The sequence below is a fragment of the Boleophthalmus pectinirostris genome, unplaced genomic scaffold (genome assembly GCF_026225935.1).
Source record: "Boleophthalmus pectinirostris isolate CB_2022bp ecotype Guang Dong unplaced genomic scaffold, ASM2622593v1 HiC_scaffold_21, whole genome shotgun sequence".
Classification (NCBI taxonomy): domain Eukaryota; kingdom Metazoa; phylum Chordata; class Actinopteri; order Gobiiformes; family Gobiidae; genus Boleophthalmus; species Boleophthalmus pectinirostris.
Genome location: NW_026571175.1, coordinates 7,441,157 through 7,462,448, shown reverse-complemented (window position 1 = coordinate 7,462,448; position 21,292 = coordinate 7,441,157). Strand labels below are relative to the sequence as shown.

The 21,292-nt window shown below is 37.9% G+C and overlaps 1 protein-coding gene across 2 annotated transcripts in view; it reads left to right on the top strand.

Annotated features, from left to right (window-relative positions):
* The window catches only part of dbpa (D site albumin promoter binding protein a), a 97,333-nt gene extending 76,345 nt beyond the window's left edge, over positions 1-20,988 (top strand). For both annotated transcript variants that reach the window (XM_055157003.1, XM_055157002.1), the window contains 2 exons: positions 13,832-14,082; positions 19,149-20,988. In XM_055157003.1, the coding sequence (XP_055012978.1) occupies positions 13,832-14,082; positions 19,149-19,364 (467 nt within the window). In that variant the 3' untranslated portion in view covers positions 19,365-20,988. The remainder of the gene's footprint in view (positions 1-13,831; positions 14,083-19,148) is intronic.
* Positions 20,989-21,292: the final 304 nt, after the last annotated feature.

The following is a 21,292-nucleotide window of genomic DNA, read 5'->3' as shown; positions in this document are numbered from 1 at the left end:
CAAGAAGTGGGTTAACAAAGACTTTTAGTATCACAGCCATGATTTAGCCTTTTTTTTTATCGGATTGAATCGTATCAAATCGAAAGCTCACTGTATCGAGGTATGTATCGTATCGTGGCCTTTGTATTGAGATATGTATTGTATCATGGCCTATGTATCGAGGTATGTATTGATCGTGGCTTTTGTATCGAGGTATGTATTGTATCGTGGCCTTTGTATCGAGGTATGTATCGATCGTGGCTTTTGTATCGAGGTATGTATTGATCGTGGCTTTTGTATCGAGGTATGTATCGTATCTTGGCCTTTTGTATCGAGATACGTATCGTATCGTGGCCTTTGTATTGATGTATGTATCGTATCGGCAGCTGAATGACAACCAGCCCTGCCAGCAAGTAGTAGATTTTTTTTCTCATACTGCATTTACCAAAATTACTACGCACCACTGCTGAATCCTACGCATATGACTGATTAAGAAAACAAAATTGGTGAACTAAATAAGTACAGAGCAGTGGGTGTTTGCCAGTTTGCCATCAGCAATATTGCATCTTGAAAATAAGCGATTAAAGATTACTTCAACATGCACAAATCACTCCAAATACAAATTTGACAGAGTAAATAGAAAATTGGGGAAAGCAACTATAATATGGATAAAAACTGTTGCATAATCTGCTTGAACTAAATATACATATACGTTTTGAATGAGAATGCAGAAATGTGGGAGTCCTCATGTTGCATAGAACATAAACCTGCAATCTGTGAATATAACCTGAAAATACAAACAAATTCCAGTTTAAAAGTCCACGTCCGCATATATCCTTCGTACTATGTGTAGGCTGCTCTTTCCTTTTGCGTTGGACCATTCACACCTCTGCATTGCTCACATCCCTGCTCCTCTGAAAATACCTGGACGTGCTTGGGCCCCGAGAGCAGAGCCTGTGGAGGAGGAGGAGCAGGTGGGGAGATAGTTTTAGTTCAAACAAACCATTAGTGAAAAGAAGAGGAGGAGGAGAGGGGTCACGTGATGCGCTGCTGCAGCCCTGACCACCTCTGCACACACAGAGGCGTTAGTCACTCTGTAGAGATGTCGAAACGCAGCAGAGAAGGATTGAAATAACACTGGCAATGTGAGCTCCTGCACTGACAACATCTGTTTCTTTTACTTCTATTAGAAAAGTGACAAATGGTAAATACATTTTTTCATGACCAATGCCGATACTTATTGTTTAGAATTCAGACAATCCAATGATGATGACTAGGGATGGGACAAGATCTCGTGCCACAAGATCTCGCGAGACAAAAATAACACAAGACTGTGCGCATATGAGAAAAATAATCTCATGAGACTTTTTCCCGATTTGAATTGGACAAAAAAAAAAGTTAATTGCTGGTGGGTTACATCTTTTGAGAAGCCATAGTTCCAAGAAGCACTGCTACAATGACAACAGAAATATTAAATGCAGAAAATACAAAGTCTGAAGGCATCTTTGGGAGCTAAATTGGACTATTTACATTTTAGCAATGATGTCAAAATCTCATCTTGTCTCGTTCTCGTAGACCCAATCTCGTGTCTCGTTCCACCCCTTAAAAAACAACCTCTGCCAATATTTTTGGGCCGATATGTAATGTGGATTTAGTATGGATTTCCCAAATTGTGAAATTAAAATGTATTGCAAACTCTTTCACCACTCCACAACAATCCACAACAGCTTTTCCACCTTCACGGCACTCAAAGCACTTCACACATTCATACACCAGTGTGTGCAAATACTGGGGGCAAGGGGGGGGCTTTCCAAAGGACACATGATTGTCAGGTTGGCAGTGTGACTTCACCTTCAAAAGATGAATACAGCAAATGACACACACTACCAAGTGAGCTACCATAACAACAAACATGGCAGACAACTGAGTTAAGTTTGTGCTGCAGATGCAGAAGTTTGCACTGTCGCATTAAAACCTGTTAATCTACTATGTAGTACAACACCAGCGGAGACGCATACACAATTATTAAATGATTTAAAATAATAATAATAATTAAATGACTAAATAATTAAGCATGTACTCTTTCTCGTGTTGTGTGTCCAGTGGCTCTGGCTGTATCCTGTTTACAGCGCCACATACAGGTGTGGCAGTTGTATTACATCATTTTCACTCAGTGCTCCGTTGTCCTCTGGACATGAATATTTATTGATCCAACACGTGTGTGGACATGAATTTTTTTCAACCCGCAAAAATAATTCCAGGAGCGTTGTTGTGTGGACATAAATCTGCTGAGACTTTAGAACAGGGAGCACATGTTAATGAATATAAGACATACTCTATTTATAAAACACTAATCCAGCCACAAACTGTTTTCTTCTCATGAAGTGATTATTACTATAATATTAGTGATTATTACTATAATATTAGTGATTATTACTATAATATTAGTGATTATTAGTGTCATTCGAGACAGATGATTTTGTACATGTACTATAATCTTAATAAGCTCTTTATAAATAACTTATAGTGGAATAATAACAATTAGCATGTAGTTAGCAAGTTAGTGTTTAGAGCAGTGGTTCCCCAACCCAAAGGTCAGAGGTTCAACTTCAAGACTTTTCATCCACATCCACATTGTCTCTGAAAGTTAAGTTTGTGTGAGAGTGATTGGTTGGAGGGGCCGATGGTGCAGGTGAGCAGCCTCGCTTATGTCGGTTTGCCTCAGAGCAACTGCGGCTACGATTACATCTACCACCAGCAGCATGTGTGGAGTGAATAATGTCTTGTGTGTTAGAGCCTTGAGAGGATTTGTAAAGCGTATGACAACTTTAAGATATTGCTATTTTTATGGTTATTAGTGTGTGGTCCACAATTCAAAGTGTTCCCTGTTCCCATTATTTGGTCTTTATTCATTGATAGAATTGTTTGCATCTCAGTTTGATCCTCTGTGTTCCAGCCACAGTCGAGTGAAATCAAAGAAAAACAATCTTAATCTCCACAAATTAAAACAAACAGAGAAAGTACAGTGAGCTCTCCATCTGAGCGCCACAGAGCACAGACAGGAAATGAGCCGCTCCAGCACTAACACAGCTCTGGAGCAGGTTCAGAGGCACGACCGAGGACTAAACCAGGACTAAACAAAGACTAAACCAGGACTAGACCAGAGACTAAACCAGGACTAACCCAGGACTAAACCAGGTCTAAACCCGGAGTAAATCAGGACTAACCCAGGGCCAGACCCAGACCACAACTGTCAGTTCAAAGAGATAATATGGGTTTTACTGGGTTTTGGTCCTGTTCTAGCCCTCGTTTAGTCCTGGTCTAGTCCACGTTTAGTTCCAGGTTTTCTCCAAGAAGTTTAGTTCCTGTTTTGATGTGGTGTGACACAAAAGCATGTATTGGATGGTCTGATATTACAGTATTATTAACCTGTTGTTTATCTGACCTGGTGATGAAAGGAAATGATGAGATTTGAGTCAAACATTTCCTCAACATATTTTCCTATTCATATTTTTTTAATGCTAAATTACAGGAAATCAAATGATTTATTAGTTATTGTGTAAAACTTCTCGATCGATTTTTTGAACAGGAACATACCCAGAAACGTACTACCAAATGAAGTTTACTTTAATGGTTCACTTAATGTTTACTTGATGAACTTGGCACATTGTGTATAAAACACTTCATTTCCCGGAAACAAGTGCCAAATTTCTGTTGATCGATTTTGTAATTTATTATTGAGCAAGTGGGTGTTTCACAAAACTCTCTTACAGCACAATAATAGTTTTGTCATTTATGGATATTCGGTGTAATTTACATATTCAAAAAAAAAAGTTTTGTAGTCATCTGGCCTTATTAGAGTTTCCGGTTTTTCTCATACAGTATGTGTAGTTGAATTGTGACATTTTTATGATTTGGGGTGGACTCCTGTGAGCTTTAAGCCATGTTAGAACACTGTTACCTCCTCAAAAACAAACCTGGAGTTGTGTTTTGTTCTGTTAATCTGTTTACATCTCCAAAACACAAAATGCTCTGTTCTACCTTGTGACATCATGAAGCAATAATTATCAAGTTACCAGCTCCTTTTATCTTTAGTTCAGTAGAGATTGGCGATTCCAGAGCTGAAATCATCCAAATGATTCTAGTGAAAGTGTATGGAGTTTAAAAATACAGCGGAGAACTTCCTGTCCTTCCCACGACATCACAAGTTGGAACATTAGATTGTTTTCTGTTAGAGAGAAGAACTAAATATATACCTAAATATACAGGGTTAGTGTTAAACTTGTGTGAATGAAACAAAACACAACTCCAGGTCTGTTTGTGATGAAGAAACAACATTATTACAGATAAGAAAATAATATAATGTAGGCCCTTTAACCAGTTGTGGTAAACTTTTGAAATTATAGTGTGAAATTTAGCTCTTATAGAATTGTCATTTGACCTTTTTTTTGCATTGCAGAGAATTTGAAAAAAAGTCCAACAAGTGACTGTATGGTATTCGATAAACTTATTTCTAGAGGTGTAACGGTACACAACAATCATTCCTCAGTAGGGGTGTAACGATATCCAAGTCTCACGATACAATATCGTCACAGTATGAACCTCACGGTACGATATTTATTGCGATATCGTGGGAAAGCTCACGATATGGTGGGGAGGCTCATGATTAGGGATGTAACAATATTCAAATCTCTATATTTATACAATATTTTCAGAATATACATCGCATGGTAAGAGGCAAACAAAATTGTGAATATGCTACTTTTCCTCTTAAAATGCCTTGACAAGATTTAATCCAAAGAACTAAGACTTAAAAGTGTTAGAACTGTTATTTCTTCTTGTAGTCTGCACTGAAATGGAGCAAAGGATCATGGTCTATGTAGTTCTCTGTAATTTTTGTAGCTATTGCTGCACCATAACTCTTAATTTAAACAAAGAGACTTGTCATTCGATATATTGTGATGGTCCACGATATTATTGTGAGATTTTTGAAGATACGATATCACGATATTTCAGTACTTACCTTGGTTTTGAGGCCATGCTTCGGTTCATTTCGGTACAGTGCGGGAACAAAATGCAAAACCATTTCCTTGTTGTTTATTTGTGTTTTTATTCAACTAACAATTTGTTTTAACATTATACAAACAGAAAAATACAATAAATGCAACGTTCTGCTTGGTAATACTAATACTATAAATAAAATATTCTCAAATAAGCAACAAATGTATGAAATATTAGGAGCTGGAGGACGCGTTTGGGGTGAGGGAAGTCTCGGAGTCAATGCTTAGACTGCTGCCCCCACGACTCAGCAACGGATAAATGGAAGAAAATGGATCGATGGATAAAAAAATTAATTCCTCGTAAACAGTAAACAAAACTTTTCAAAATGTAAACACACACAAATTGCGCAAACTCACTCATGCACGGAACGTCCGGTACTAGTAAACAGTTCAGCGCAAATACATTTACCACTACACCCCTACTTATTTCCATACAAAATCTGATTATTTTGCCAAGATTATGTGTTGATACTTTACGAGTTATAGTAAAACAAAAATAGTACTTCTTGTCTAAGTCCTTACAGTGTATAAGGGGATTCTAATAGTATAGACACAACAGCAGTAAGCACTGGCTGAGGCTGGGGACCAATTTTCCATTTAGTGTCCTTTATAACTTCGCTTGTTGTCCAATATCCTCAACTGGAACTAGACTTGGACTGGAAAAAGACCAAACCAAGACTTGGAGCGAGACCAGGATCAAACCAGGCTGTTGTCCTATGCCCCTTCTATTCATTTTGTGTCACTATTTTGGCAGCATTTCCAATATTTTCGAAGGAACTATTGACACATGCCACGTCAAAACTGCGACTTAACCAGGACTAAACCAGGTCTACATCAGAACCAAGCCAAGATCAAACCAGGACAGACCAAAGTGTGAAGACTGCTAGACTGTAGGGGTGCCCAAACTTTTTTCCTCTGCCAAAATGAGTGTTAAGTGTTAGCGTGCCAAGGACCAAACTGAATTTTAGTGTCACATTCAAAAGGTTTGTCTGCGAAGAGTTACATTTTAATTTGTTCATAGTTTGGAGAGGTGGAATGAGAAAAAATTTCCACAACAGGAGACAAGACATGAGATTTTGGCAGAGTTCATAATATATAAATTGTCCGATCCAGAGTCCAGTTCTGTCCTATAGGAGATTTAACTCACTCATTTAATTACACATGGAAAAAATCTCACGAGAACATTTTTCTGTGTGCCAGTTTCATCTCGCGAGATCTCCTAGCACGAGATCTTGGTTTGTGTTTTCAGGGGAATAGACAGGTTTGGTCTCCTGTGTAGTTTTGCTTCCTGGAGACATGTTCCTGGCTGGAGTCCAGAGTTGGGATTTGCCTGTGGTTTGGAGGGTTTTCTGGTGAATTTGTGAGTGAAATGAGTGACATCCACAGCTTTGATCTGACAGGCTCAGTCTCTCTGACATTTCCACATTCAGAAAACACAAAACATCAGACTCTTAAAGATACACTATGTACGTTTCTGAGGTGGCACGTCATCAGCATGATCCTATGGACATAGACTTAGACTTACACTGTAAACCAAAATAAGCAAACACAAGTCCAAAAAATTGAGGTAATCGATTGCTTCAATTATTTTAAGTTGTTGAACTTAAAAATCACAATCTTCCAGAACTTAAACAGTTGTACTTGCTACCTGTCCCTTTCTGTAAGAGCTGAAGTAAAAGTGCTCGTTTAACTCAACTCAAATATTTGCAGTTAGAGTTTGAAACCACTGGAATAATTTAATTAATTTTCAGTTTTATATGTAATCCATGGCACATTGTGCACACAATCCAATATATACAGCTGTATCTACCACACATTATAGTGTACATATAAACACATCATAGTAAACACACATTGTACACACTGTAGGAGGGGGTCTGAACCCGGGGCCCTGGGTGAAAGTCATGGGATTTACTCGTCTAATCAAAATTATATAATAATATATACAATAATATAATATAATATGTATATAGTTTAATGTATGTAAGTATACATACATACTTACATACATTACACAGTATACACATACTTTATTATAATTATATACACATTACATATTATTTTTAACTACTTAATTTTTCTAACTTGTACCTCATCTATGTTTTGAAGATACACTCACTTATACCAACAAGAGTTCCCTTTAATTAAAAAAAAAAATAATAATAATTAAAAATTACTCAAAAAGAAGAACAGGTTTCAGCAACTTGACATAATTAGGTTCGAAGAACTGTTTCTAAATTTTGAGTTTACACAACTTAATCTATTTAATTACTCTAAATGTTTGGGTTTAGACAAACTTTATTGATGCACAAGGCAAATTATTTGGACACAGTAGCTCACACATCACAATATAATATAATAACAGAGTAAAAATATAAATGTTTATAATAAATTCTAAATAAGCAGCAAAAAGGATCACAAGAGACAAGTGTCAAATAAGGTATAATTATATAAATGTATATGTACAAGTCAAAATAAAATAGAAAGATAAGTAATAAAATAAAATTACAGCTTTATACAAGACGTCATGCGAATTATTGACAGGACATAGGGTTAGTTTTTGTTGTGGGGAATATTATCTGTTATAGATAAATAGAAAATAGATATAATAAAATAAAATAAATAGAAAATAAACAGAAAGTTAAAACCATAATTGGGAACGTTCTCCATGGATGTACGTTTTATGCCTATTGTGAAAAATTCAGCAACATTCCCATGAAAACAAACAGTAGGACTCCATCTTCCAGACCAAACAAGAGTCAGGTTTGTGGAGATGCGAGCCTGCAGTGAGCACTTTCAATAGAATAAACACATGCAAATTCAAAGAACATGCTTTTATTTTTGTTTATTTTTGGCTTTAAGCAAAAAATAAATGCAAAACACCTCAAGAGAGCGGAGGAGCTATCAAAAGCTGGTTTGTCTTTTCAAATTGCATTCAAATTTTTATTACGTGGGAATTATTATTAGCAGCCCTATTTGAAACGTCTGAATCATAGCCACTTTGTATGTAGTGTACGAGCAAAATATTTCAAAACAAGCTGGAAATATACAGAAAATGATGACGCACGGTTTGTTATTTGACTTTATTTTCCATGTAATAATCCCTACAGTATGTCTGAATCATGCATGTACCATTGACACATCATTAAACCTGTCATTTAATCTAATCCAATTATCTTTCCACTCAGTATTAAATCTCCTATACCCCTGCTCTAGTGTGCAGTACCACTCCAGTTTACCAGTTAGCAGCTCCGTGGTTATTTTTAATCCATGGCACTTCGCCTGGAGCCCACTCTCTCTCTTTTTCTCTCTCTCCTCTCCCTCTCTCCCTCTCCTCTCTTTCTCCAACCCACCACTATGCTCCAAAATGGACGCTTTTTTTGTTCAAAATCCTGCAATACTGTAAAACCGTGAACCGAGGATTTCTGGTGCATTTCGTCTTGTGTATTTTGCAGTGCAGATGGACTCTCTCACCGCATCATTTCCCCTCTGCAGCCTCAAATAACCTCCTAATATCTTCGTTTAATCTCCCGTGTCACAATACCGGCCACTGTCTGTTGCGTCCTCTGTTCTAGGATCAAGAGAGAACGCCTCTTATCTCGTAAATGCGTGATTTTGCGGCGTTTTTGAGCGGCTCTGGTCACACAAAGGGTTAAACAGCTTGATGCCTTGCTCTGGAGATTCATCCTAACATGAACTCAATGGCCTTTGTGGGTTTTCTGGCTCCGCGCTGTCACCTGGTGGTCACACGGAGGGATAGCAGGATGTTTTAAAGCTGCAGCTGCAATGTTTATCTTAGTATTTGATGAGTTAATGACGGATCGTATCGGGGATTTGATTCTTAAAACGCAATATTATCCAGATTAAAAGTCGGATATTGCGCAAAATTGACTCTAGTGAGATTTAAGACATGTTAGAATGTTGTTACCTTCTCAAAAACAGACCTGGGGTTGTGTTTTGTTTCTTTCACACATGTTTGAGTAACTCTTTATTTATGGCTGCTCGATTACGGAAAAAATCATTATCACAATTATTTTGGTCAATATTGAAATCACGATTATTCAAACGATTATTTTTTAGTTACACGATGCATTTATTCAGTGTTTCTCTCTCAAAAAAACACTTTGTTATTGATCGTTTACGCAAAACTTTCAAATAAATACAGACTACAAATATGAACGTTAGAGCAGTTTTGCGATGTATAAAACATAAAAAGAATAAAATATACTTTGAACATGAAATAGGGCAGGGGTCTCCTACCTTTTTCTTCCGGTGAGCTAAAAAAGAAAATGCCAAAGAGCTACTACTTTACGTGGTCACAAGAAATTCAGCATAGGAAATCTGTAGATTTGGAACAGTTTGAAGTCTATAAAATATAAACATTTATCCATTTATAAGTGCTCAAAGTTAAGTATCTAAATGATACATTTATAATGGTACTTCTTCAAATTTGAGTCATTGAGCACAATATGTATAATTCAGAAGTACTTTGGCGAGCTACATAGAAAAACATAAATGTATCCAAAATAATCTTTATATCCAGCTGTTCTATCGTTTCCGCTCGATTAAATGAGTTTGGAGATTGTTTGACACACAATCATGATCAAAATTCGATTAATTACACAGCCTTACCCTTTATTATTAATCTGTCTACATTTCCAAAGCTCAAAATGCTCTGTTCCACTGTAGTGTTCATATAGAGATCGAAGTAGTTGTAGTATTACTCAGTACTTTGTAAGCATGTACACATTTAAAGGTGCACTGTGTAACTTTTCTGGTGGAGGGTAAACCAATTGCAGGTCTCCATGAAGATGTTATTGCCTTGCTTGAAATGTTTCACTTTTTTCCACATTTAAATAGTCCTGAAAGATATGCATTCTTACTGGGAACGGGCTTGCCTCTACACAGATCTGACCTGGTAGCATCAGATACTTGTAAACATAAGTGTAATAATGATGTACTGTGGAACACTGCAGGTCTTTACATTCATCAAGAAACTCTAAAAGGGACAGTGCAAAGAGAAATCCAACTTTGTATTTTTATTTAATTTTTTTGTAATTTCTGTACTGTATTTACCTTGTCTATTCATATTTTTCGTTGAAGAAACTTGTAACTGTACTGATGATTGTAAAACTTCGCAAATAAGCCACACCAAGTCACTATTGTACATTAAAACTCTGAACAGAACGGTGAGTAAGCAGCACGGTGAGTTTTAGGAAGTGCACTCTCCCTCTCTGCAGCTGGGCTCATGCCACCGTTTTGCTTCAGGGACATACCTCATTATTTTCAGTTAGAGTAGTGGCTCTTCCAGTGTCCCATCTTTTCTGGGACAACAGAATTTATCATGTGTTAGACAACTCAGCAGTAAAGGGCCCGAGACTTTCTGCTTCTAATGTTGAATCCTTATCACAAACGAACCTGGAGTTTTGTGATGTTTTGTTTCATTCACACGTTTAACACAAAAACGTTGCAGATTTAGGCTGAGTTCTTTGCTCAAACTGAAAATACTTTGTTCCAGTTTATCATAGCATACCATCATTTCACCATCATACCAAATCTAATAAACTAAAGGTAAAAAGTAACTTGAAAACTACAGCTTCGTGACATCATAAGGTGGAGCTTTGGAGATGTAGACAGACTAATGATAATAAAACACAACTCCAGGTTTGTTTTTGAGGAGGAAACAACATTCTAACCTGGCTTAAAGCTTATTATTCTGGCCATTTTGAGCAATATAGAACCTTTCAATCATCAATAATTATGTACGTTGACTTATAACAGCTTTTCATAGAGAACAGAGTTTGACAATAACAGTACATGTCAGAGTTGAGGACTTGAGACTTGACTTGATAAAATAGACAAAGACTTGGGACTCGACTTGGACTTGAGGCCTGTGACTTGAGAAGACTTGATTCTGTTATTAAGCACTCTTAAATCTGAACTCTTTCTATTCTGACTGATTATAATTTGCACTTTTGTCAAGACATTTAAAAAGGAAAAATGAGCATTTCAACAACTCTGAAATAAATACTCATATATAAATATACCGTGACTTTTTAAGTACAATTTAGTTTAAACATCAAATAAATTACAAAAATCACTGATTGAAGATGTGTTGTATAGTATAGCTGTATAGTAGTAGATCAATAGTACATGGCAGAGGTGGGGACTTGCAAGTCAGGACTTGGACTTGAGTCAGACTTGAGTTACTAGTTTTAGGACTTGAGACTTGACTTGATAAAATGGACTAGACTTGGGACTCAAGGCTTAGAGACTTGAGACTTGACTCAAGCTTGAGGCCTGTGATTTGAGAAGACTTGAGAAGCACTTTTAAATCTGAATTCTTTCTATTCTGATCATGATTCACACTAAGATCTTGTCAAGCCATTCAAAAAGGAAAAATGAACTAAACTAATTTCTACATCTCTACATACTCTATACATACTTATATATAAATATACTATGATTTTTTTAAGTACAATTTATCTTAAAAGTCATATAAATTGCAATAATCTAAGTTGGTTTAAAGATTTGAAATGACTTGAAGCTTAAAGCAGATGACTTGGACTTGACTTGAACTTATGGGCCAGTGACTCAAGACTCAATTTGGATTTGTCTTTGACTTAGGACTTGACTCGGACTTGAGGTCAAAGACTTGAGACTCACTTAGAGACTTGCAAAACAACGACTTGGTCCAACTTCTGGTAGATGTAATGTATGGTCCAATATTTTATGCTTCTTGTGTATTAACAGTGTATTAATAGTACAATTACTGCAAATATTTTTCCTAACTGCAGGAATTTTGAAGATTTGTGTTTTAAACTTCCAGATTTAACCAAAACTGAAGCTTTTTCTGCAGCAAAAGTGCAAAGAAACATTGAAAGATTTTGGATTTTGAAGTAAATGATTACATACTAATTCCTTTGAAGCACTAGACAGTAGAAATGATTGCCACACTGTTGGTTTGTGGCTGATTTTGTTGCTTTGTAATTGGAGCCTGGTCTGATCTGCTCAAATGAACAAATTCTCGAGCGATGCATGTGGAAAAGTTGGACACTGGTGACTCCTAGTGGTCATTAGAAAGAAGACAACTACTTCAGAAATAGAGCGCGTTACGGTATCGAGCTGGTCATTTGATCAAAAGAAAAGAGCTTCTTATTTCTTTTCTCTCCACACACAGGACCCCTAATCAAAATGTTAAATAAACAAATACATTAAAGACACTACGTAGCTTAACTCTTGCTGTTGTTTTTCTCATTTTCAGAATATAAACAGGTCTTATGTGAAAGCTCGGAACCTCAGAGAGTCATTTTAGGTTGAAACCAACTGGAGTTCAGCATTGAAACTGGCAACCCGAATAACAGACTCGTGCTTTTTGATTGGATAATGGTCTTGAGAACTAAAACACCAGTTTATAGCATGAACAGATCGAATGTCATCTCCAGTGTTTTTGTAATTAAAGGTCCTATATTACGCAAAATTGACTCTTGTGAGCTTTAAGTCGTGTTAGAAAGTTGTTACCTCCTCAAAAACAGACCTGGAGTTGTGTTTTGTTTCATTCACACATGTCTGCATTATTATAGTCCTACATCCCCAAAGCTCACAATGCTCTGTTCCACCTTGTGATGTCATGAAGCTGTAGTGTTCAAGTTACTTTTCACCTTTTGTTTATTAGAGATTGGAAATTCTTGTGCTGAAATTATGGTATAGTATGATAAGTTGGAACAGAGTATTTTCAGTTTGAGAGAAGAACTCAGCCTAAATATGCAAGGTTTTTGTGTTAAAAATGTGTGAATGAAACAAAACACAACTCCAGGTCAGTTTTTGATGAAGATCCAACCTCAGAATCAGAAGATAGTATATAATATGGGCCCTTTGGTACTGTTAAAAAGAGAGAGATTGCCAAAATTGGGCTGAAATGATTGATGAAATGATTTTGTTGAAGTGTATGGAGTTTAAAAACACAGTTGAGCACTTCTTGTATTATCACAAGGTGGAACAGAGTATTTTTCTGTTTGAAAGAAGAACTCAGCCTAAATATGCAGGGTTTGTGTGTCGAACATATGTGAATGACACAAAACACCACTCCAGGTCTGTTTGTGATGAGGAAACAACATTATAATCAGGAAATAGCGTAATATGGGATTAAATCAGTGTTGTAAAACATATATACCAGTCAAAAATTTTAGAACACCACACTTTTTCCAATTCTTTACTGTTTACTATTTACTGTTGACCAAAACTTTTGATTCAACAATACCTTTGGCAGATATAACAGCTGAACACACTCGTGGCTCCTTCTTTTTACAGTGGAAATCAAATATTGTTCAGAAAGTTCTTCCCAAGTCTGTTGCAGAAGTTCCCATAAATGTGTGGCACTTGTAGGTTGCTTCACTCTTCTGTCCAGTTCATCCCAAACCAGCTCGATGGAGTTTAAGTCTGGACACTGTGCTGGACGCTCCATGTTTTCAAGTTTACCATCTTGTTCTTTTTTCCTGAGGTAGTTTTGTCAGAGCTTGAACTCGTGTTTAGTTTTATCTTTTATCTTTTTTTTAACCTCTGGCTGTTCAGTTTTTACCTTTGTACCATTTCAAGCTCTTCATTGGACTTGCATGACTTGAATTGCAATAAATAACTGGAAAAATGTGGGTGTTCTAAAACTTCTGACTAGTGTATTTAATTTGAACAATTTACGGACTTTATGACTCAACTTTATGAATTTTAAATACATACCATCTCTTCTTGTTTCTCACAGTGAATTGACGTCCTGTATCTCCTCCTCTCTCTTCCAGGAGGCCAGTCGGTGCCGCAGGACCCCTCTCCCTCCACCACCTGCCCCCCCGGCCCCCCCACCCCAGCAGGGACCAACGGCAGCTCCGACATCATGGTGAACTTCGACCCCGACCCCGCCGACCTGGCCCTGTCCAGCGTCCCGGGACAGGACGCGTTCGACCCGCGCCGGCACCGCTTCTCCGACGAAGAGCTCAAACCGCAGCCCATGATCAAGAAGGCACGCAAGATGCTAGTGCCCGACGAGCAGAAGGTACTACAGCTCCCATCATGCACTGCTCCAGCTCTGCTCTCTGTTGGCTTACGCAGTACTGATTTAGCAGTTTAAAAGGGATGGTGACTGCTGAAAGAAAAGCGGAAGTCGTGGTAGGGTTGTCAAAATAATACTGCAAACTCAGATACTAATCAATACTAAAGCAAGTATTATACATAAAGTAGTTGCTTATTTAACAGATATTGATACTGAAAATTTTACATAAACAGGACAAAGCTAGACAATTGTTTTAAAGTTTTACCACAACTATTATAAGATAGTGTTGTAGTACTTGAGACCGGTCTTGGTCTCAAGACCCGTCTCAAGATCATTTTGATACAGTCTTGGTCTCGTCTTGGACTCGACCGTGTTTGGACTCGGTCTTGTCACAGACTCGAGGTTTAACTCCAGTTAGGAACTTGAAAGAACAGTTTAAAAAAATCCTACCCACTTTCTTCAGTTTTTACAGGTTTTTGTAAAGTGCCAGTGGAAGTTCTCTAAGTTAAAGATGGGTGGGGGTCCATAAAGGGGCGCAGAGTGTTTAAGTGAAGCACAGTTTGCTTGGCTTATTTTAAGCTTAAATTCAAATTTATCAGATAAAATGGAGATAGATTTATGTTGATATAAATGTGCCAAAATAACTAAAATACAAATACATTTTAAAAAATGACAAAGATGGTCACAATTTGGGCCGTGGTATTGGTCTTGTCTCTGTCTCGGCCTTTAAAAGTCTTGGTCTCAATCTTCAGAGGTCTTGGTCTTTTCTTGGTCTTGGGGCCCTGTGGTCTCGGACAGGTCTTGGTCTTGGCTTGGTCTTGACGCGGTCTTACCATACCATTCCATACTAACTGTATTTATAAAGCACTTTAAAAACTTTACATTTGGCCAAAGTGCTGTACACAAACAAAGAACAGACAATGACAATCGCAGTAGAATAAAACACACAGTACAAACACAATACAACTGCTAAAAACAATTGTATTGTAGTGTTGTAGTCAAGGCCGCATCTTGACGCGATCTTGACTACAACACTATTATAAGACAATATGTGCGACGCTATGATATTTGATAGAGAAAATGTATAGAAATGTATATATTTTTTTATCATTGTGGCATCAAAATCGGCATCAAGTCATTTCCTTAGTTTCAAAACTGATTTTACAACTTGGTCGTTCAAATCCCATTGGTCATGGCACTTTGTTCACCTGATAAGAATATTTTAGGGTTAGGGCTGCTATGGCAACAAAAGTACTTTAAAACTGCAACTGAGAAGAAAGTACTTGTTAAAATGGTTCATAGTTTATACATATCTCTCAATATATCTAAATACACAGTCAAACGTAGACTAAATAAAAGCATGTTTGTTTTTTGAGGGTTTTTTGAGGGTTTTTTTGAGGGTGGGAGGGTCATTTAGTCTTCCACAGTTCCAAACCTGTATGGTGAGTAAAGAAGTAGAGTAGGGAAACTGTCAAACTTAAATAAACATGCAAATGAACTAAACATCACACTTTCTAATAGCTATGAAATCAATGCCATATTTTAAACCTTCTTAGACCTATTATACCTAAGCTTTCAAGTCCTCCTTCTGTGTTCCTGATACTGGTGCTTTGTTCAAATAAATGTTTATGTATGAAAGCATCTGCAGCTCCTGAGGCCAGTGCAAAATGAAGCCAGCCTCTGTATAAATCATGAACCCCACTTTACACCAACCATCCAACCACACAGTAATATCCAATACCCAATATACTGTATATGACCCAGGCAGGAAATCATGCATACAATAAAAGCTACGCCGGATAGGAGAAAGCCATTTGCCTAATACTCAATTGAAGGCCATAATGATTTCATATGCTGTTGTAAAAATGTGAATTATTATAGTAGCCCCGAGAGTCTAATCTTATGCTAAGCTCCAGGAAAAGGAAGGCTATCACGCATTCGTCTTGTGTTTTGTATTTGGGTAGTAAATGTCTTAGCAGTTTTCATTTCACTCAGTGCTAGAAGTGAACAATTTATCATGTACAAGGATAAAAAAATAGTTGGTTTCAATATTGGAATGTCAAGTATACAGTCTAGCAGAGGTGGGGACTTGCAAGTTGTGATTTGGACTCGAGAACTGAGTCACTATTTTTAGGACTTTGAGACTTGACTTGATAAAATGGACTAGGACTTGGGACTCGACTTGGACTTGAGAAATGAGACTTGAGGAGACTTGCAAAGCACTTTTAAATCTGAATTTGTGATGATTGACTCTAAGATCTTGTCAAGACATTTAAAAAAGGAAAAGTATGCATTTCTACAACTCTTATATACTCTATAAATACTCGGCGAGGAGAAAATCCTGTTTGTCGACTGGACAAAAGTTAGTTTGGTTGAAGACGTTTCGCAGCTCATCGTCTCAACGTCTTCAACCAAACTTTTGTCCAGTCAATAAACTGAATTTTCTCCTTGCCATGGAATCTACCTTGATGACTCCACACCTTATAAATACTCATATATAAATATACTACGACTTTATAAGTACAGTATATCTTAAAATTCATATAAATTGCAAAAATCTAAGCTATATTTGGTACTTTGGTTTAAAAATGTCAAATGACAGATGGCTTGGACTTGATTTGGACTTACAAGCCAGTGACTCGAGACTCGACTTGGACTTGCCTGTATTTGACTCGGACTTGAGGTCAAAGACTTGAGACTTAATTGAGACTTGCAAAATGATGAATTCTTCCCACCTCTGTCTAGTGTTGCCACGGTAATACAATTTTACTCTATATTTCAATGCTAAGGACTCGATGCCGATTCCGATACCACAATCATACTGAAAACTCTCCTTCTTTAGATGATAGAATGTGATTTTCAACATTAAATCTATACTTTCTTTTATATTCCCATGTGGTTTTATATCTTAGTGGTCCAGGTAGGTTCCATTCCAGTCTTTGTCCTCTTATACTTGTTCTGACACAGCTCAAGATCATTCTAAAGATTCATTTCTGTCCTGTGAATGTGACTTTTTTAATATCAATACCTGCTTAAATGAATATCTAGTTTCAGTACTGGTTTTAGTATCGATTAGTATCTGATTTTTCTACAATCTTAATACTATTTACCCTTAAAACAGTTTGCCAGTCCAAAGTTATTCTTCAAGTACGTCATGCATTTTTCTTTAATTAGATATTGGTACACAGTGGATTTATTTTGACATCAGGAGCTGCTTATACAATACTTGGTAAGACTGATTATGTTGAAACACATGGGGAAAATCAGACACAGGTCCTTTTAGTTTGGTTCTAAACAATAGTCAGGAATGATGTTGTAATATTATCAGTTCATGTACCGTAAATCTCCTAAAGGTTTCCTCATTCAAACAGCAGCCCTTTTAAACTGATACGTCGTGCTGATCTCTTGGCTGCTGTGTCTGTTGACTGTGGCCGTGAATGTGACGGTCGTTTATTGTAAGCTTTGACAACAGCAAGAATCCTCCACAGTCACTTGAGCTGCAGAAACTGTTCTGTTCCATCTTTTGACCACGTTTGGTACATAAACTGAGTATTATTGTAGAGCTGCAGGAACATCCCGTACAAGCTGCACTAAACCAGGTCTAAAACAGGACTTAAGCAGGACTAAACCAAGTCTAACTGCAGACTGGGAACACATCACGAGAGCTGCACTAAACCAAGATTAAACCAGGTCTAAACCAGGGACTTAAGCAAGACTACACTAGTCTAATGCACTTCTGATGTAGGTACTGATCACTGCAGACAAGGAAGACCCCTCAGGAGATATAACCAACCAGGACTAAACCAGGACTAAACCAGGTCTAACCTTCAGCTAAACTAGGACCATTGAGGACTAAACCAGGTCTGAAGCACTTTTGATTGATACTGACCACTAACAGACCAGACCCACATGAGCTAAAACTAACCAGGACCAAACCGAGACTAACCTATTTGTAAACCAGTACTAAACCAGGACTAAAGCAGGACTAACCCAGGACTAAACTAAGTCTAGGCTACAACTTAAGTAGACTTAAAGCAGAGGAGCAAAGGAAAGAGGTCGAACTCAAGAGTAAAGCAGGTCAAAAGTAAGTCAGAAGCAAAAGGCAGGTCTAAAGCAGGACTAACCCAGGACTAAACCAGGTCTAGGCTATGACTTAAGTTGAACCAAAGAAGAGGAGCAGAGGAGAGTTCTAAGATTAAAGCAGGGCTAAACCAGGTCCAAAGTAAGTAAAAATGAAAAAGCAGGTCTAAACCGGGTCTAAACCAGGACTAACCCAGGACTAAACTAAGTCTAGGCTACAATTTAAGTGGAACTAAGGCAGAGGAGCAGAGGAGAGAGGTCTAACTCTTAAGACTAAACCAGGTCTAAACCAGGTCTAAACCAGGACTCACCCAGGTCTAAACTAAAGTCTAGGCTACGACTTAAGTAGAACTAAAGCAGGGGAGCAGAGGAGAGAGGCCTAACTCTAAGATTAAAGCAGGGCTAAACCAGGTCTAAACCAGGTTCAAAGCACTTCTGATTGATACTGACCACGAACAGACCAGACCCACTATAACTAACAGGACCAAACCAAGACTAAACTAGGTATAACCCAGTACTAAAGCAGCACTAAACCAGGACTAACCTAGGTCAAGGCTACACAGAGGAGCAGTGGAGAGAGGTCGAACTCAAGACTCAAGGAGGTCTAAACCAGGTTTAAACAAGGTCTAATAAAGGTCTAAATCAGGTCTATACAAGGTCTGAACAAGGTTTTAAACACCTCTTATAGACACTAACCGCTGAACGCAGTTAAAACCCAAAAGAATCAAAGTATAGAATATTTAAACCGTTGTCAAAGCTTACAGAAACGCCCACGTTGCTTTATACTGCAATGCTACACTGCTTTTCCATGCACAGTTGTTATTGAGCCTTCTCCTTGTCTTCACCTCTCTCTCATCACATGACTGATCCTCCTGTTTCTCCTCTCTCTGTTTTTTTTTGTTTTGTTTTCTTTTGTTTTTGTTATCTTCTGTCTCTCTCCCCTCCCTCCTTCCTCCCCACACACCCCCAAAAACATGCCGCTATAACAGGACGAGAAATACTGGAGTCGCCGTGTCAAAAACAACGAAGCCGCCAAGAGGTCCAGGGACGCGCGGCGACTGAAGGAAAACCAGATCTCCGTCCGGGCGGCGTTCCTGGAGAGGGAGAACGCCGCGCTACGCCAGGAGGTCGCCGACATGCGGAAGGAGCTGGGGCGCTGTCGGAACATCATCAACAAATACGAGAGTCGCCACGGAGACTTGTGAGGAGGCCGGCGGAACGAGACGGCGGAAAAAAGATCTTCGGAGTTTTTTTCGGATAGAGATATAGGGTACAAAGGCAACCCGCTTACAACTGCACTTTAGATGGAAGTTGGAGAAGAGGGGAGAGATGTAGATTTGTGATAAGCTCTGTGCCACACCGGATTTAAACGTCGATTATTTTTGGGGTGGATTTTTTTAGCAAGCCAATCACCAGCAACACGTTTTAAGCTACTCTCTGCATACATGGAATTACACGATGTACACAACTTTACATTTTTTACAGCGTCAAATATATGCGAGTTTATTTGTGGTGGGAATTGTAGTTCGCTAAAATGCAAAACTACAAAACGTCGGACGCTATAACGGTCTGTCAAGTTACGGCTAAATGCAGTAGATCAGTTATTATTATTGATTGCGGTTGAAAGTAAATATGGTTAAAATACATAAAAATACAAGTACATATGGGGGAAGAACTTTAACTGTTACTTGAGTAAAAGTTTTAATATATATCGGTTTCATTTTCATGTTTATAGGCACCATTTTGAGGACGTTTGACCAAACAAAAACAGTCCGATAATTTATTTTAAACCGTGAAGTCTTAAATTTGAATCATTCTGACTCTCGTGGATTGAATTCATTGGATTAAATCATGACCACCATCTTGAAATATGAGTTTTAGCAGTAATACTTTGATACAAATGCTAAAAAAATGCAAGAAAATGGTGCGTATTTTGAAATTATAGACTTTACCACTTCAAGTTACGTGCGTTCTATATTCACGTTTTTATTTATTTGGACCTTGGGATGAAAAAAATAAACTATACAGGTGAAAGGCAGGATCGTTTTTATGGATTAAACGAACTACACCACAAAACATTGTACATTAAATCAGCTTTTCTGAACAACTTGAACGTTTTAACACCAGTTTCTCTGTAAATACTTCTTACTGAACACTTGCTCCATGTATGAGTGCTCTGTACGTTGCTGGAGTTGTATTGCTTTGTCATTTTAGACTTGCTGGTCAATTCACATGTACTGTATCACCGTATCGTCCCGCCCTAGCCCCGCCCCCCCCTCGTGGATCCGCCCCGCCCGCGCTTACGTCCGGTGTGGCTCGGGGTTTGTACAAGTAGTGCGTCTCTCGCCTCTCAGCTTTGACCTCTTCTATACACAGTGTTGAACTCACAATACAAAACCCAACGGAAGAAAAACAACTTCACTTTTTAGAGCTTTTCAAAGGCATGGACACAAGTGGTTCAAATGTGTAATTATTTTCTATAAATAGGACACAATACTGATATAACGTGTATATTTTTCGATCTGGGTCGATGAGAAGGTGGGGCTAGTCCAGGAAAACGCAGGAAGAAGTGGTTGCAGGGATTTCGTCCATAGAGATTTTGACATAGGATTATTAATGTATATTTTTCTAATAGCAGAGATAGCCGCAAGAGGAGGAATTTGGAGATAATCTTTTGTATATTTTCTATATGGGGAGGGGAGGGGCTGTGAGCTGTGCGGTCACGGGGCCATGCGTAAATAATTTCCTCTCCCAGCTTTTAACCGCTTAAAGTGCATATGGCAGGTTAGACGACTCAGTTCATCAAATTTTTAACATTATAGTTACGATTTTTTTTTTTAATCTTGCCTCTAGTGTTTTAAATGTTTGAGAAAAGTGTCAAATTTTACTTTCCAGTTGGACACGAGCAGCAAATACGACAAACGTAGAGGTAATTTTATAAAGGTTATCTGGCGACCATATTGTAAACAAGGGTCAAAACTAAGGATGCACCAATATCGATTCTTTTAACTTGCTTGCCGATACCCGATATTAACCAAAACCAATGTAGGGACGTCCTTAAAACACAGTGAACTTATTACACAAGAGATCCAAATGCGAAGCGTACTAGAGTGTGGATCGGGACGAATTTTTC